Source organism: Physeter macrocephalus, chromosome 15 (assembly GCF_002837175.3).
Source record: "Physeter macrocephalus isolate SW-GA chromosome 15, ASM283717v5, whole genome shotgun sequence".
Taxonomy (NCBI): Eukaryota; Metazoa; Chordata; class Mammalia; order Artiodactyla; family Physeteridae; genus Physeter; species Physeter macrocephalus.
The window spans coordinates 41,516,984-41,534,320 of NC_041228.1; the positions used below are offsets into that span (position 1 = coordinate 41,516,984).

General features: G+C 40.6%; 2 protein-coding genes across 15 annotated transcripts in view; both read right to left on the bottom strand.

Moving 5' to 3' along the window:
- Positions 1–1,663, bottom strand: part of DPY19L4 (dpy-19 like 4) — a 64,184-nt gene extending 62,521 nt beyond the window's left edge. For 5 of the 7 annotated variants that reach the window (XM_028500251.2, XM_028500252.2, XM_024115878.3 and 2 more), the window contains exon 1: positions 1,542–1,663. In XM_028500251.2, the coding sequence (XP_028356052.1) occupies positions 1,542–1,557 (16 nt within the window). In that variant the 5' untranslated portion in view covers positions 1,558–1,663. Of the gene's footprint in view, positions 1–1,501 lie in introns of all 7 variants that reach the window. The other 2 variants (XM_028500254.2, XM_055091019.1) reach the window with 1 other exon arrangement.
- Positions 1,664–10,404: 8,741 nt separating this feature from the next.
- Positions 10,405–17,337, bottom strand: part of ESRP1 (epithelial splicing regulatory protein 1) — a 59,408-nt gene continuing 52,475 nt past the window's right edge. For all 8 annotated transcript variants that reach the window (XM_007116674.4, XM_055091118.1, XM_007116672.4 and 5 more), the window contains one exon: positions 10,405–11,713. In XM_007116674.4, the coding sequence (XP_007116736.1) occupies positions 11,707–11,713 (7 nt within the window). In that variant the 3' untranslated portion in view covers positions 10,405–11,706. The remainder of the gene's footprint in view (positions 11,714–17,337) is intronic.

Genomic DNA, 17,337 nt, shown 5'->3' on the forward strand with positions numbered 1-17,337 from the left:
TTTTTTTTTTTTTTTGTGGTATGCGGGCCTCCGTCTGCCGTGGCCTCTCCCGTTGCGGAGCACAGGCTCCGGACGCGCAGGCTCAGCGGCCATGGCCCACGGGCCCAGCCGCTCCGCGGCATGTGGGATCCTCCCAGACCGGGGCGCGAATCCGGTTCCCCTGCATCGGCAGGCGGACGCGCAACCACTGCGCCACCAGGGAAGCCCGAAGTATTAATTTTTTTATGCTTTAACTTAAATGCTCATGGAAACATACAAGAGCTAGCTCATCAACCTACCCCTAGAGATTTGCAGTTAGTCAGAAAAGGAAAAAATATCAAAAAATGTATTACATATACTGCAACCAAAGATAAAACCAAGGCAACAAACAGAATTTCATTCTTCCTTACCAACTACAAAGAGTTTTGGTTTTGAAGCTGTTTTTAGGTAGAGTGTCTTAAATTTAGATCAGTTTTAACACAGAAAACTTAAGGAAGAGGAGGCAAATATGAAGCAAGAGGGAGCACAGGGACAGAGCAATAGTCACAGGGCAGCAAAAAATTCTTACAATTAATTTTTTTAAAATTGCTTTCCACTGAATTCTTGAAACTCCCTTCTTGCACTCTTGGTTCAGTAAGGCTTCAATCTAAATAGATCACATTCACAACCCCCCTCAATAATGTAAAAAGTCATGTTTTCCAAAAGGATGAAAAATCTAACTGCTCAGTCAAGAGACACCATTATACCTATGCCTGAAAGTAGCATGCCTATCATGAAGATATCATGACACAAATGTTTCCTATAACATCTCTCACTAGCTAAGTTCCTCCCAACTCCCCATTTTTCTCTCATACCTATCGATTTCTATGAATTAATTTTCTTGGCATTGGCCCTGAAGGGGCATGAAAAGCTTCCTCCAGCCCACCCACTTTCACCCTGAAAGCACTCCTGGCTTCCGGATCCCCCCAAAACCACTTACATCCCTTCTCCCTTTGCCATCTCGCCCTAGCCTGTAACTGAACTTGACCTTCTTCAGTTTCTGCTTGCTCATCCCCTCCCAATCCACCTTACCACGTCTACCCCAAACCCTTGCCTCTTTTCGTCCCCTTGGCCTGCGGCTCCTCTCACCGGGGGTGACTTTGTATTTGTCAGAATCCACAGACCTCTGAAGAGCGCACTCAGACTCGGGGGCATTTGGTTAAACAACTATCCCTCTCGAAAATGCACTCAGTACCTAAACCTACATCTTCTAAACCCAAGTATGTCCCCCACCCCATTACTCATCTGCTCACAGCCCTCCCTCTCCACCACTCCCCCCACGGGTTTCACTCTTCCTTCCCAACTTAAAGCTCCACTTTTGCTTCCCACTAGAGCCGACACAACTTCGGGCTATTTACTCCGCTCCTTCTGAACTTCTCCACACACCTCCCCCCGCCGCCCCGCTCTTTCCCGCCGGACCGCCGCGGCCGCCTGCAGCCCCGGCCTCCGAGGCCCTCGAGCCCCCGCCCCTCTTTCCCGAGACCTCGGGCGACAGTAGGCGCGCTGGACTCCGGGGAGGTCACCTTCTTCCTCCGCCATCGTCCCCGCGGAGGCCGGGGCGCCCCTCCGGCTCCCGCGCGGCCCAGAGTCTCCCGGCCTCCGTGTTGCGGAACCCTTCGGCCTCCCCAGGCCCGCTCCCGGCCGCCGAGCCCCCACTTCCTGACCCGCCCCCCTCCGGTGTCGCGGCCAACCGCGTCCCCCAGGGCGGCCCTGGAACCAGAGTGCCGGGAGCGGAGGGCGGCCGGAGCGTTTGGCGGGCGCGCCTGGTCCTGCGCGGGCCGGAAGGCGGCTCTACGCGGAGTGGCACCGCCCATCGCTGGTGCTCCGAACCCGCTCTCCCGCCTCCACCGCCCCTCACCGGAGGCGAGTGCGGGCGTCCCGCTGCAGCCCCTTCCCTCGCCCGTCCTCACCGTAAAGATGGGCGCCCGAGCGAGCTTTCTGGGTCTTTTGTGGGTGGACTCAGGTAGTCAGAGAATATCCAGATCCAGCCCGCATACCCGCCCCATTTTACAGAGGAAACTGAGGTGCAGCGAGTGTAAGTCACAAAGCTAGTCGGAGCCAGAACTGGAACCCAGGGCTCCTGCGTCCTCCGGGTGCTTTCAGAGCGAGGCAAAACCCTCTGGGTTGACGCGTTGGTTTAGTAAACCGCTAGACATCTACAGGAAAGAAGCTTGTACTTGGAACTTAGTGAACCACCCAAACTGGTTAAACAAATGTATTTGCATGATATTATTTTGAAAACAGTAATACTTATGGTCAGTGCGGGGGAGAGGCGCGTTTAGATATTCCACAACAATGGAACATAGTTTTAAGTTGTTATACTGTTTGTCTTCACTTTTATTATATCTGGCATTCTCCAAATATACCAGGATCTATCTCCCTCAACAGTACTAAGAAGTAATTTAGGAACTGACAAAATGCCCATTATAGAACGAGAGGAAAAAGGCACAAGAACTCACTGAAGTCATGGGGTTATTAAGGTTGTCCCATTCTTAGCAGGCAGCAAGAGTCTCCTTCCTTTCTCAAGTTAGGATATTTGGGGAGAAGCTATCAGTTTTCAGTGCTGTGCAAAAACAGTTCCAGGAACTCTTTTTATGCCTTTGGTTGCTTGTAAATATGTCTTGCCTGTCAAACAGCACTGGACCAGGAGTTAGAAACACGGATGGAAGATACCAGTTGCCCAGAAAAGGCCTGGGTCAAAGCAGAGAGAACAAAACTGTTGGTCTTTGAAAACCACAAGATCCCACGTACACAGCAGCAGATTTCAGTGCCCAGCTTATCAGATGATAAGCAGGCAGAGCTCCACCTCAGGCGAGAACAATACAGTGGCCACTGAGGGCCACTGTTTTCCAAGTCTAGGGTCTTGAGGTGATGACCATTCCTCCCATAGTTCCTTCATGATCACCTCAAGGACTTAACTGTAAATTTAAGTATAATTTAAATTATACTGCATGCTCTATACAGTAGTGGAGACAGATAAAAAAATAGCTTCTCAAAATCAAATGGAAACATGAAAGAAGAGAGATATTCAGTCTTTAGATACTAATCAGTGGAATCGTGATTGTGTTCCCTAGTAGAAACACTCTTCCCTTGAACCCTAAACCTCCACATAAGAATAATGAGAATGGGTCATTTTATCCCTGAACCAGTGTAATTTTGCTATGAGAAAAGTAAGACATTTTTTGTTCAAAATATCAACTCATCCAAAAAGATATACCCCTAACTGCTCAAGATGTTGCCTTGCAGCTGGCCATATAGCTGAGCGTTCAGTAAGTCATTCCATAACTCGGTAAGACCAGCTGCTTCCAGATAGTAATGCACATAGCTAGTGGACACGTGGTCCTAAGATAACTTCCGATTAGAATTTGATTGACCATTTTATGACTGCAAACCATGGGCTGCTAGTTTCCCATCCAGAATTTGAAGGGTCATTTCATTATCCTTTGCCTCATCTTGACCAATCCTAAACACCTCAAATTTTCTCAAATGGTCTTTTATTTACAGTCCACTCTCAAAGAACAATATGATTTTCTGCCTCCTCTAGAAGTTTGAGCACCCCTTTAGTATGCAGTAGATATTTTTAGGGATTGATGTGAAATGCTTTGTTGTAAGTCTTTTAAGAAAATGTAGATTAGGAAGCTATTGTAGTAAACTGGGTTAAAAAATAAAGTCTTGAAATAAGGCAATGGAAATAAAAATGTTCAAAGGGAAGGGATTCAAAAGATGCTGGAGGTAAATCTACAGGGCCTAGTGACAAATTGGATGTGATAAATGATGAGTTGAAATGATTCCTAAGGTTTCTGTCTTAAAATTAATTATGTGCCTTCTGTGTGCCAAGTAGTTTGTTACCAGGATATGAGACAAATATAAAACAAAAGCCCCTGAAGACTTACCTACTTGAAACCAAAAAAATACAGGCAAAGTCTATTTCAAAAACATTCGTCTATCCAATGTATCACCTTATTACTAGTAACAGAATAATTAGTGTGAAATCTTTGCATTAGTTCAGCTCTTCTTCTGTTAAAGATATGGAACTCTGTTTCATCTTTATTATGTCATAAATTTGTAATTATCCATTGATTAAGATATTTAAATTATTTTCAAACACCATCTCCTTTGTGAAGTCTGAACCAAATATGATCAGTTCATCTTTGAAAACACATATAACACTCTTACCACCATTATATCCTGGCTTGTATTTTGGTCATGTTTTTTTTTGTTTTTTTTGTTTGTTTGTTTTTGTTTTTGTTTTGTTTTTGCGGTACGCGGGCCTCTCACTGTTGTGGCCCCTCCCGTTGCGGAGCACAGGCTCCGGACGCGCAGGCTCAGCGGCCATGGCTCACGGGCCCAGCCACTCCACGGCATGTGGGATCTTCCCGGACCGGGGCACGAACCTGTGTCCCCTGCATAGGCAGGCGGACTCTCAACCACTGTGCCACCAGGGAAGCCCGGTCATGTTTTATATATACCGTTGTTTCAACTATTTGAAACACATTGTAGACAAATATTTTGGTAATTGACTTAAAAGTTGTTGACAATAGTATTAGCTGTGGGTGTCTTAGAAGACCAACGTGATAAGCTGTATATTTTGCACTATCAACGAGAACTATGATTTGAAGCCGTTTTGTCTTAGCTTGTCACTAGTTCTGCTTGTGACTACGGATTAATTTTTTTCTATGCCTTTTCTGTAAAAAAGGGGATAAGGGGCTACACTGTCAGTTGCTCACTGTCAGCAGGCCTCACTTCTTCCTCATTGTTTGAAGCTATGCGTCAGTGCCTCCTGAGTATATTTGCTCTATTATCACTCATAAGGATCTGCTGTCTTCCTTTTCCACTGACTGGGAGAACTACAATCATACAAACCAACAGAGTCAAACTGGGAAACATATAATCCTCCCTAGTGGGACACATTGAACAATGTGTGTTCTATTTAGATATTTTTGAATTAACATATTAAGCATCTTAGGACATTTTCTAAAGTATGTTCTTTTTCTACAGTTAAAACTCCTCCAGGAAGAGACTTTTTTTTTTACCAAATTGATCATATGAAATAATATTCATAAATAAAGAAAAACATTGTTGGTACTAATTGGCCTATTATCAAGATTTTCCCAGGCAAAGCTATTTTAGTAGATATAAGTTGCTGACTTTGGACCAAGTTTCCATCCTCTCTTCTTTCAGATAAGTAAGCCCTCCAAATATTTGTTAAATTTAGTTGAATTGACTATTAGAATTGCCAGGTAATATAGGACACTTTAGTATAATATGTTCCATGCAATATTTGGGCCAGACTTAAGCTAAAAATTATTTGTTGTTTATTTGAAATTTCCATTTAATTGAGTATCCTGCTTTTGGTTTGATTTTTTGTTCCTCTGTTGACCCTATTTATGGATTGAGACTGCCCCCTCAATGCTAGGAGCTCCCTAGCATTGATTACTTTTAGGCCTTCTGGGCACATGTAAATAACAGATTGAATTCTTTCTCGCGATAGAGGAAAGGTAGTTAGATAGCAGATGGATTCTGAGTACCTCAATTATTAATTCAGGAAAGAATCTGCCATTCCTAATGCCCTGATACATGAAATTGCTTCTGCTGTCTTCCCACCCTACAAAGGGCTCCAGCTAGAACTGGATGGGTCTAGTGCAGTCCTGGAACTGCCATTGAACTACTTCTTAGTCAACCAGCCAGTGCAGATGATTGACTGGACATATCTAGACCTGCTGTTTGGAGGACTAATCACACTTCCAAAGTATAGGTATCTTAAAACCAAAAGCATACAGTGATTGTGGGGGGAAAAATATTTCCCACCAATTATGACTTATAACAGTTTGTGTGTAACAGAGTAATGGCCATGATATTTTTTTTAATACAGTAAAAAACCAAAAACCTGTTCATCAATTATGACATGATTTAAATATAGATATATTTTAAAAATCTTGTTAGAATCCTAGATAGGCACTCTGGTTGAGAACAGGACCCTGAAAAGCCAGTAGTACTATGAGTCCTGGAGATGGTAGAAGCAGCGAAATCATGTTTAGGTAAATTTCACACCAAACTCTCTCTTTGGATGTGTATATCAATGTGAAAGGCAACTCTCTGAATTTGTACCTCAGTGTAAAAAGCAGACTATTAATAACGAGATTAATACTAACATTTTAAACATTTTTAAACGGTGCTAAAGAAAAACAATTTTTGATTTTTAACATTTAAATTTGTAAACAACTCTAAAAGAAAACTGTATAAAGCACATTAGTTTTCACCCGCAGGAATGAACATACATTAATTCATTCAATAGATATTTATTGTATATATCCCAAGGGCTGGCTAGTCACTAAGGATACAGGGGGAAAGAAGACACATTTTACCTTGATGGAAGTTACAACATGGAGAGCAGATTATAGGGAGATCTTACAGAGTCTAGTGAGTCAGGAAAGGCCTTCCTCAGAAAAGTAAGATTTCTGCATAGCAGTTAGTCAGTGAAGAGAGGAATAACAGGAAAAAAATGTGTTTCAGGCAGAGGAAACAAAAAGTGCATCATTCCTGCAAAGAACTGGAAAAAGTACAACAAAGTGTAGAGCGTGAGAGGAAGAGTGCCTTGAAGAAAGCTCAAGAGGTAGGCAAGAGTCAGTTCATGCAATAACATGCAGTCGTACATTTGGGTATTTTTTCCTACAGCAAATGGAAACCTTTAGTAAAAAGATTTTAAGGGCACATAATCACTTTGTTGTGTTCTCATCACACATGCACACAAAAAATAAAGAGGGTGGAGGAAATTTTTGGAGGTAATAGATATTGGTGGCATTGATTGTGGTGATGGTTTCACTAGTGTAGGCTTATCTCCAAGGACTCACCAAGTTGTGTATGCTAAATAAGTACAGCTTTTTATATCTCAATAATACCTCAGTAAAGTGGTTTAAAAAACATGTAATGAGATCTGTGTTTTTAATTTAAAAGATTGTTCTTTTAAAAAAGCAGAATTTGATACAAAGAATCCGATACTGAGGCAAAGAACCCGTGAGAGTTACTGATGACTAGGATGGTGAGGAAAGGAAGTTAAGAATGGCTTTCTTACCTTTAATACCTGGTGGTATGCGGTGCTGGTTCCTGAAGTAAAGAGAACACAAGGACCAGCAGGTTTTTGGACACAGAAAGATATGTTCTTTTTTAACATGTTGAAATTGAAACGCCCAGGGAGACCTCCAAATGGAAATATCTATTGCATTGTTGGGTTTAGAAGCCAGTAGCTCTGGGCTTTCCTGGTGGCGCAGTGGTTGAGAGTCTGCCTGCCAGTGCAGGGGACGCGGGTTCGTGTCCCGGTCCGGGAGAATCCCACATGCCACGGAGCGGCTGGGCCCGTGAGGCATGGCCCCTGAGCCTGCGCGTCCGGAGCCTGTGCTCCGCAACGGGAGAGGCCACAGCAGTGAGGCCCGCGTCCCGCAAAAAAAAAATGTTTCTAGTGTTTACTATCATATTGGTTTTATATGCATTATAAAACACTGGCTCAAGTTCGAGTCTGTAATAAGCAGCTTTGTTACCCATTTATCAACATTCACTTTTAGTACAGCAACAATACATAGCTATTGAATAATTCAGCAGCTGAATTAATGGCATACTGGCAGTAAAGTAAAAAGGCAGACCAAAGGAACACTATGAAGCACTACTCTGTGACTCTGTAACGATGGACTGTATTTGTGCAACGCTAGGAAAAGAGCAGCTAAGCAATTAGGAGAGCACTAATCACATCAACCTGTCTTCAGATCTTTATATTCTAGATCCTTTCCTGTACTTTCTGTGCAACCATGATATGTTTTACTTAACCTACCCTTCATTTCCTGGTCTATAAAAATAATAATAGTGGCACCTACTGTAATAGGTTGTTGTGAAGATTCATTTAGCCAATACAATGCTTTTTATTGTTGATCACACATATTCTCGGTGGTTTTTTCGGTTGTAGCTTATAGTATACTCTGCCAAGGTAATGATTACCAGCTTGGGTTTTGGCCCGAAATATCCCTCCACCTTCCACATAAAGGAATTGGGGGGAAGTACATTGAAATAAGGACATTTGCCCTTTAACTTAGGTCTAAACTAGGGGCAAGTCAAGCTGTTTGTTTCTGAACCTTTTATCCCTCAGGCCACACTTTGGGATCTTGGCCTTCAAGATCTCACATAACACAAAGGAGGCAGCAAAAATGTAGAAAAACAATTTCTCCCTTTGCCACCCACTCAGTGCTCTCTTACTCCTGAATTTCATCCTGGTGGCCTTCCAGTCCTCTAAGTTTGCATCACCTCCTGTCTAGTCTGTGTCTCATATTAGCACAGGGGCTAGGGAATGGAGTACTGAGCACAACTGTAGAGATTCAACCTTAAACAGAAGACATCCGGAAACTGAATCACTTCCACCAGTTCAGTCCTATTTATCCTTTTCCTCTTCTCAATAAGAGCACTTCCTACTGTGGCCCAGTTTTAAACCTGGAACTCCATTTTAATCATGACCCAAAGAATTTGCTTCAAAATAATACAGCAGTGGGGAAAGTGGAAAGGAATATGGATAATCTATATAATTACATATAATCCTATATATAATAGATTATACAATTGATTACATAATCAATCTATAGGAATGATTGGCTTTGAGTTCGTAATTGTTGAAGCTGGAAAGAGACATGGTGGTCATTATTCTATTTTTGTATGTGTTAAAAAAATTTTTCCCCAAAGAGCTAGGGGAAGCAGAGAGAGGAAGAGAAGTTGTGAAATCAACTATAAACCTAAGAGGTGGACCTTTAAGGTTTTTTAATATACTCAGGTCCTCTATGTTCTCACTCTCTTCCTTCCCTACCAGCTTTACTCAATTCCATACCCTCCTGACTGCCTGTGTTCCTTTTCTGCTATGAGGAGAGCAGCTACATGAGGTGCTATTTCAAGGAGGTAAATAGGAAATCCCCTTAGCCCACACAACCTGTTTTTCTTGAAGGCAAGGAATAGCCTGGACAATGATAAATGCCTGCCAGACATCAAAGCTCAAAGGAACGTGCAGCAGAACCTCAGCTTGCCTAGAGAGCTCTGTTGCCTCCTCGCAGATAAAAGAGACCCAAAGCTGAAGCAGAAAATGGAAAGAAATTGCTTCATTTTTATAAATGACATTGGCAAAGACTGAGACTGAAAAACTGTCCAGGTGAACTAAACTTCATTTGGTGAATGCTTAACAAGAACATGTATGTAGAAATGTACTAGACATTGAGGGAAATACAGGTACTTCCTGCCCTTGAGGTTATAGCCTACATCTGGAATTGAACTCTTTATAAAGTATAAAGAGTATATACATCAAATAAGTGATACTGACAATATATGTAACTCTAAAGTGGTGTTAAGTCACACAAGACTTGACTTAACCAGGGTCCTAAAGAAATTTGGCTTAGAGAGAATATTGGAGAACTCAGCCTTAGCAAAGACTGATTGGAATAAAGGAGGAGCATGTGGGATTCAGAAACACTGAAGTTCTCGCTCTTATTTTATGGCTTTTAAGAAATGGCTTGGACTTCCCTGGTGGCGCAGTGGTTAAGAATCCACCTGTCAATGCAGGGGACACGGGTTCGAGCCCTGGTCTGGGAAGATCCCACATGCCACAGAGCAACTAAACCCGTGCGCCACAACTACTGAGCCCGCGTGCTACAACTACTGAAGCCTGGGCGACTAGAGCCCATGCTCTGCAACAAGAGAAGCCACTGCAATAAGCCTGCACACCGCAACGAAGAGCAGCCCCCGCTCGCTGCAAATAGAGAAAGCCCGGGCGCAGCAATGAAGACCCAACGCAGACAAAAAATAAATAATTAATTTTTAAAAAAATCCTTTAAAAAAAAAAAAGGCTCATGTGGCTTGAATAGGTTTTCAAGTTGTCAAGCAAATAGAGCCCTACTAATAAGATGCAAGGACCACATATTAGTATCTATCACTACCATAACTTAAGAATTTCAAAATCAAAGTCTCAGTGATTTATGTTCTAAAGATGGTTGTTTGATCTGTATCTGAAGTGCATTAATCATTGATAGCTTTTACAAATACTTATAGTAACTTAGGTAAATATCCTACCACCTCAGGAAAAAAAGGCTTTACCCACCACACCCTTCCACCATTACCCTTAACTCTTCTAATAACAAAACAGAATGCAAACATTGAGATTAAACAGGCAAGTTTTATTATCAAATGTAACAATTCTACAAAAACTCAGTAGTATTGTAGTATTACTGCCTATCTTAAAGTCTTTCAGAGCTTTGGGCAGACAGCATCTTAAGGTAGCCAAGTATAAAGAACTATTTTTCTGATCTTAAGTGCCAGTTATCACCAATTTTCACACAAAATGGTTTTTCTTTTTTATTTTTATTTCTCCTACTGCAGTTAAAGGGCCATTGCTGGTCAGTGAAGAGGGAATGTTTGGCTCTCCATTCAAGGTGTTAAAGTAATGCAAAGTAAATAAAAATAGCAGCCACATAAATCTGCATGGCATTGCATCCAAGCTAAGGACAATATGAGTAAATTAAAGAAACGTGCACTCCATCAAATCCTGTTTCCTCTTTGGAGTTACACGAGGCAGCAGTACTATCTAGCTAGTGTCTAATATTGCACTTTTGGAGCATAAACACAGCTAAACACATAGTGCTAAACACTGACAGCATCAGTACCTGTTCTCACATCAGTGTTTACCTCTCAGTCTAGCATGCTGACTATAACCCTATGCTTTTAAAAGTTTTAATTATTTGACAGTTAAGGCATTAGAGAAGAAGTTTTAAGGCTATCTTAATATATACAAGCATTCACTTTAGTTAGTATATTGCTTTCTAGAATACACTGTTCAAATATCTCATTTTTGTGATATTAAAAACTATGGAATTCCTTATTAAAGTCCAAACCATCAATAATGGGAATAGTACAATATAAAATAATACATACGAAGCCATGATATTCAATTACAATTCAAACTAGAAATTACTAACTACACGTAGCTGCTTCATTTTTGGTTTTACATTTTGGCCCCTAGTTCATTCTTATTTACAACTGATACCTACTGAGGAAAAAATCCAACTTTTTAACTATGTATGTTTTGTGGTGGGTGTGCAATTTCTTCTCACTTCTTCCAAGGTGTTTTAAAAATAGTTTCGGTGGCTTTTAACTGTAAGACATTGTGATGGCCAAGAGACCGGGAAAATATTAGTTTTATTTCTTTTTGTAAGTTTGTGACTTAGTATTCCAGGACTTATTCTTGAGTTACTTAGGAAGAGCACGTGATTGTGCAGAAGATGGGGAGAAAAGAGTGGGAACTCACGAAAATGAAGCTTCCGTAACAGAGTTCCTGATGGAGATAGTAGACACTACTGGAGTATTTTTTTTTCCCCCAAGACTTAAAACTTAGGAAACACCTATGATGCCACGTTAGGTGGTAGCAATGGAGACACCCGATTTCAAATTCGCATTTTAAATGCCTATTTGCAATCATCAAGGAGCCAAGCATGCTGCTTGCAATAAGAATTTGGCTTCACTGGCTCAAATTTTTCACTCCACCAAAAGATAGGGCACAGGCCCACTGTCCAATCATGTTTGCTGAAAATACTGCAGCCTGAGTGTAGACAAACTTCTCCTGAAGTTGCTAGAAGTTGTCTTATGTCTGAAGGTTTCAGGATCACCATACATCTTTCAAACACTGAAAAAAATGAACAAAAGGAAAAATTATAGTCTCTAAATTTTACAATTCTTGGTAGCCATAAAAAAAAAAGATTCTGAATTCTAAATGGTCTGAAAAAGCCTTTAGGTAGTCCAAATTTTTATTTTACACAGACATAATTGGGATTTACACAGCAAATTCTCAGGGAATACAGTGCTGACAAGTGAAGTTTATGTGATAATTGGCATTTCCACAATACCCTACCCTTTGTATTGTCATGCATGGGATAACGTATGTGTTTTCACCTCCCCACTTCACTCATTTGTGAAGAGACTATTCTCCTCATTCCTTATTCTGGGTCCCCAAGTTATCAGAACATTTTACTGATACTAGAGGTTTAATACCATTTTAAAAATAAATTAAACCATTAAGACAAAAATTTTAAATTAAATTCTAGTATAAGAAATTTTAAAAAATTTCAAACAAGAATATTTGTATCAGTAAGAAGCAGCGAAAGGAGGACTTTCCTGGCGGTCCAGTCGTTAGGCTTCCTCGCTTCCAACGCAGGGGGCGCAAGTTCGATCCCTGGTCTGGGCGCTAAGTTCCCACATGCCGTGTGGGGCGGCCAAAAAAAAAAAAAGCACTAAGGAATGACACTGACACTGTAGCAAACATGAGCTCTACATGTCAGTGACTAATCGATAAAAGCCACCTTTATGTGGATTATTTCATCCTTACAACCACCTTATTATATTACCATGTTATCCCCACTTTACAGATGGGGAAACTGAGGCACAGAGCAAGTAAGCCAATAACTGGAAGATCTAGCATTTGAATGTAAATTGGTTCCACTGTGCTATTTGTCTTATACACCGCACAAAATCTTTAAAATGAAAACTCTAACTAGGCATGTGTATACTTTGACATGTAAATGAGAAACAGAAATGAAGATAGAAATAAAGATAGCTGTTCAGAGTTCAGCCTTATTCATATGGCCAGTTTGTAACTGCGGTTAAGACTAGATTTGCTTTTAGAACAGATTCCAAAATTGGTAGAGATTTAGATTCAGGTACTTTAAGAACAGAGAAACATTTATTTGTTAGAACTCATTTTTAAAATGTGGTTTACAAAGTGACCATAGTTAACATTTAGCTTTAAACATTATGCATTGAAACCCCCTCCTTGGTACAGACAAGAAAATCTCTATCAATGACCCAACAACATTATTGCCCAATAACTATTTTGTCCTTCTTTTGGCAACAGCAACAGATTTTCCTTAAATGACTGCCCCTCACCCAATCTCAAGGCCATAAAGAGGCAACTTTACTGCTGAGCCCAACAAGTGACCCAGATATAGCCAATAAGAACCCTGCATATCCTTGGCCACAGTGGTTTCAGAGATGGACTTAAAGTGGGGCCAGCAACACTGAATTCCTGGCTTCCTCTGGACTTGCAATGGAAGGGCAGGAAGGCAGGAGTTGCTGGGGGTACGTCATGGAGAGAGTTTGGCTGAGAGTGAGCCCTTGATCCAGCCAAGTCAGTCAACTCTGGACCTGTCTGTTATCAGAGTCAATGAATTCCACCTTCCTCATTCTCAGCCTATACTATTAGTATTCTAGTAGGAAACCATTGTAGATGCTGAAAATTATACCTTCATATTTTGTCAAAATGTGGAAGAGTTCATAAGAAATTAAAAGTTTAACCTTCTCAGACCTGCCTTTTAATCCCAGTGGTATCCAGTGGAATTTTAGCATTTAGCAATGAGCACATTCCTAGCTGCCAGCAAAAAGTAGAAAATCTCAGACAAATAAGGAGAAAATGTTTCCTATTCCCCTTTAGCTGCAGAAAAGCAAACACTATTATGCAAAGACAATTTTGAAGCTACGACCACAAGTATCCACAAATCAGTCTTTCCTTTCTAGTAAGGTCTGTGTTAAAACATACAATGTTGTATTTTGCACTAAACTGTCATCAAAAGTACTATGTACAAAGAATTCTTTTAAGATATCTGGATTTCACCAACTGGTGTTATGCCCTATGGAATGAACCTAAACCCCTTAAAAAAAAAGCTTGCAATTCTGATTAGTTGTAATATTTTATTTCTTCCCAGTAATTCTGACATCTCTTTTCTGAAAAGTATAATTCATAGTTGAGATTTTTTTGTTAGGACAGAAGAACAGTTTCTTCTTCCTTATATTAAAATAAAACCCATAACTCAGATTCTTTAATCAAAGAAAGCCTGTTTGTCATTTAAATCAATAGAATCAGCATTTATCTGTTGTTCTTGCCCATTTTTATAATACTAGTTGGAGGAGGAAGACAGAAGTTTTGTCTAATTTTGAAAGCTGCTTTTTTATCCAAAAGATATCTTGAGGGACTTCCCTGGTGGTCCAGGGGCTAAGACTCCATGCTCCCAATGCAGGGAGACCAGGTTCAATCCCTGATTAGGGAACTAGATCCCACATGCCGCAACTAAGAGTTTGCATGTCGCAACTAAAGATCCCACACGCTGCAACGAAGACCCTGGGTGCCCAAGACCCGGGTGCAGCCAAATAAATAAATATAAATAAATAAAATAAAAAACAAAACTTAAATCTCTAAAATCAAGCAAACAAAAACAAACAAACAAAAGATACCTTGAATTTTTTGGCCAAAAACTAAAATATTGATCCAAAAAAAAAATAAAAACATTTTTCAATCCACAAAGTAATCTAAACTATACACTTAAGAGACCAAGTATAAAAAACACTCTTCAAATGAGAGTTACATGGAGATTTTTTGTTTTGTTTTTTGCATAAAATTTAGTTGTTATGAGAATACCAGCCTTAATATATTGCAAGAATCTCCAAAAATACCTAGTATACAGACAAAAGTTTTCACAAAAAAAGCAAAGAAAACTATATAAACACTTTATCTTGACTTCCCAGCTTTCAGAACTGTGAGAAAGTAAATATTTGTTGTTTATAAGCCACCCAAGTCCATCGAATTGCACTAGGACAGCCTGAATGGATGAAGCCATTTACCAAATGATCAAACTGATACCACCAGGAAGGTCATGTGGGTATAGTACAACAGATATTATGTATCACGAGATCTCATGAGAGGGGCTCTTCACCTCTATGTATTCTTTCCTAACACCCCCTACCCCAGCCTAATCACAAGAAAAACATTAAACAAATTCAAACTAAAGGACAGCCCATAAGAATTCAAAAGCAGCATAACTCAGAATTGTCAAGGTCTAGAAAATAAGCAAAGACTGAGAAACTAACACAGGCCAGAGGACACTAAGGAGACAGGCCAACTAAATGTGAAATCCTAGACTGGATCCTGGAATAGAAAAAGGACATTAATGGAAATACTGGTGAAATCTGAAAAATGTCTGAAACGTAGATAGTAGTCAAAAACATTGCCCGTGTAATGATTATTGTGATCATAGCAGCAAAAGTTATTTGTATACATAAAGAACTTTAGTTTGTATAACTTTATACTCATTAATCCACCTAATTCTCACCCCCCAAAAATGTTACATATGTAGAAGAGATTTTTTCCCAATTTTTACAGAGAAGGGAAATGTCACCTCTAAAGAATTATCATCTCCATATGTATGCAAAATATAGTTGTAAATATAGTTAAGAAGCACTTGTTAACAGATTTAAATTTATGAGCTGACCCTGCCCCTTTGAGATCCTAGGAGTATGAGACTTGGAACTCACAGTGAAAGTGGGGGGTACAAGAACCCTGGCCATCTGAGGAGGCATTCTTTCCAGCCCGCCATCACAATCTCCTTCTCTGGAGGGAAACTTGGGCATCTTTAATAGACTGTGAGCTGTCCTTGGGGGTCTTTTATGACCAAAAAAAGAGGCATATCTACAGTAGTTCTTGGGGCAGTCAACAAATATTGGCTGGTTTAAGAGGACAAGGCTACATGAGAAGACAGATAGTGTGACTTTTCATTCATTCATTCATTCATTTATTTATTTATGGATGGCTGTGTTGGGTCTTCATTGCTGTGTTCGGTCTTCGTTGCTGCGCGTGGGCTTTCTCTAGTTGTGGTGAACGGGGGCGGCTCTTCGTTGCGGTGTGCAGGCTTCTCATTGCGGTGGCTTCTCTTGTTGCAGGGCATGGGCTCTAGGCGCATGGGCTTCAGTAGTTGTGGCTCGCGGGCTCTAGAGCACAGGCTCAGTAGTAGTGGCGCACAGGCTTAGTTGCTCCGCGGCATCTTCCCTGACCGGGGCTCAAACCCGTGTCCCCTGCATTGGCAGGCAGATTCTTAACCACTGTGCCACCCGGGAAGCCCCAGTGTGACTTTTTACCAGACTTCACCATGGGCTTTGGCTACCTTTATCTGATTCTATAACCAGCAGTGACACTGTTCTTTCAATAAATTTTTAGAGCACTGTATTAGTTTCCTGTGGCTGCTATAATAAATTACCACAAATTGGTTGCTTAAAACAGCAGAAATTTATTCTTACAATTCTGGAGGCCAAAAGTCAGAAATCAGGGTGTCAGCCAGGCTGCACACCCTCCAGAGGCTGTAGGAAATAATCTACTCTTGGCTTCTTCCAGCTTCTGGTGGCTGCAGGTGTTCCTTGGCTTGTGTCCGCATCATTCCAATCTCTCTTTGTAGTTACACTTCCACCTCCTCTCTTATATTTGTCTACCTGATCTCTTTCTGCCTCTTTCTTGTAATTGCACTTAGGGCCCACACAGGTAATCCAAAATAAACTCCTCCTTTCAAGATCCTTAATTTATATCTTTTGCCATGTAAGGCAAGTCACAGGTTCCAGGGATTAGGATGTAAACATATATTCTCGGTCACTGTTCAGTTCAATGCAAGCACTTACTCTGCTGTGCTCTTATTTGCCTAAAGGAAAAGAGCACCAAGACCGAAGTTAGAAGTTATTGGTCTTTTTATCAGCTTGGTCACTAGCTGTATGACTCTCTGAAAGTTGTCTAACCTCTCTGGATTTCATCTCATCTGTCAAATGGGGTCAGGGTACCTGTCCTGATGCCTCACAGGGCTGTGGTAAAACTAGAATGAGACTGCAGACATAAAAGTGCTCTCAGAGCATAAGCCACTTTATTGGTGTCAAAGATGACTGGTGATGATGAATTTGATATTCATATGGATGAGGAGAAAAATATATAAATATACAGTCACAATATAAGGTTAAGGGGAAATAAACAGGTCTAAAATTCCTTGAGGGCATACAAAAAAAAGGAGCTGAAAGGAACTATTCACTGTGGTTATTTCTGGATGGTGGGATTATTAGTGATTTCCTTGTACCTGTCTATATGTTCCAAATTCTTTATAATAAGCACACAATACATTTATGATCCTTACTTCCTAGGGTTGTTAACTAAATGAGATAACTTACGTTCAGTATTTCACATAGTACTCGATGTGAATTTTTATAAATCCTCAATATAAAGGCAGATTAATCTGATGTTACAAGAAAATGCAAAAGTCTGGATTTTAACAAAGCAGCTGATATGTTATCCTATCATGACCCCAAATATACAATACATAGACAGAATTAGAGGTACTGAGTAATGGTCATAGTCAATTTAGGACATTTCTAATGTAATTTCAAAAGGTTCCACTTCTAGTCAGATTTTTTTTGCTTGTTTGTTTTGTTTTGGCTACACCACGAGGCACGCAG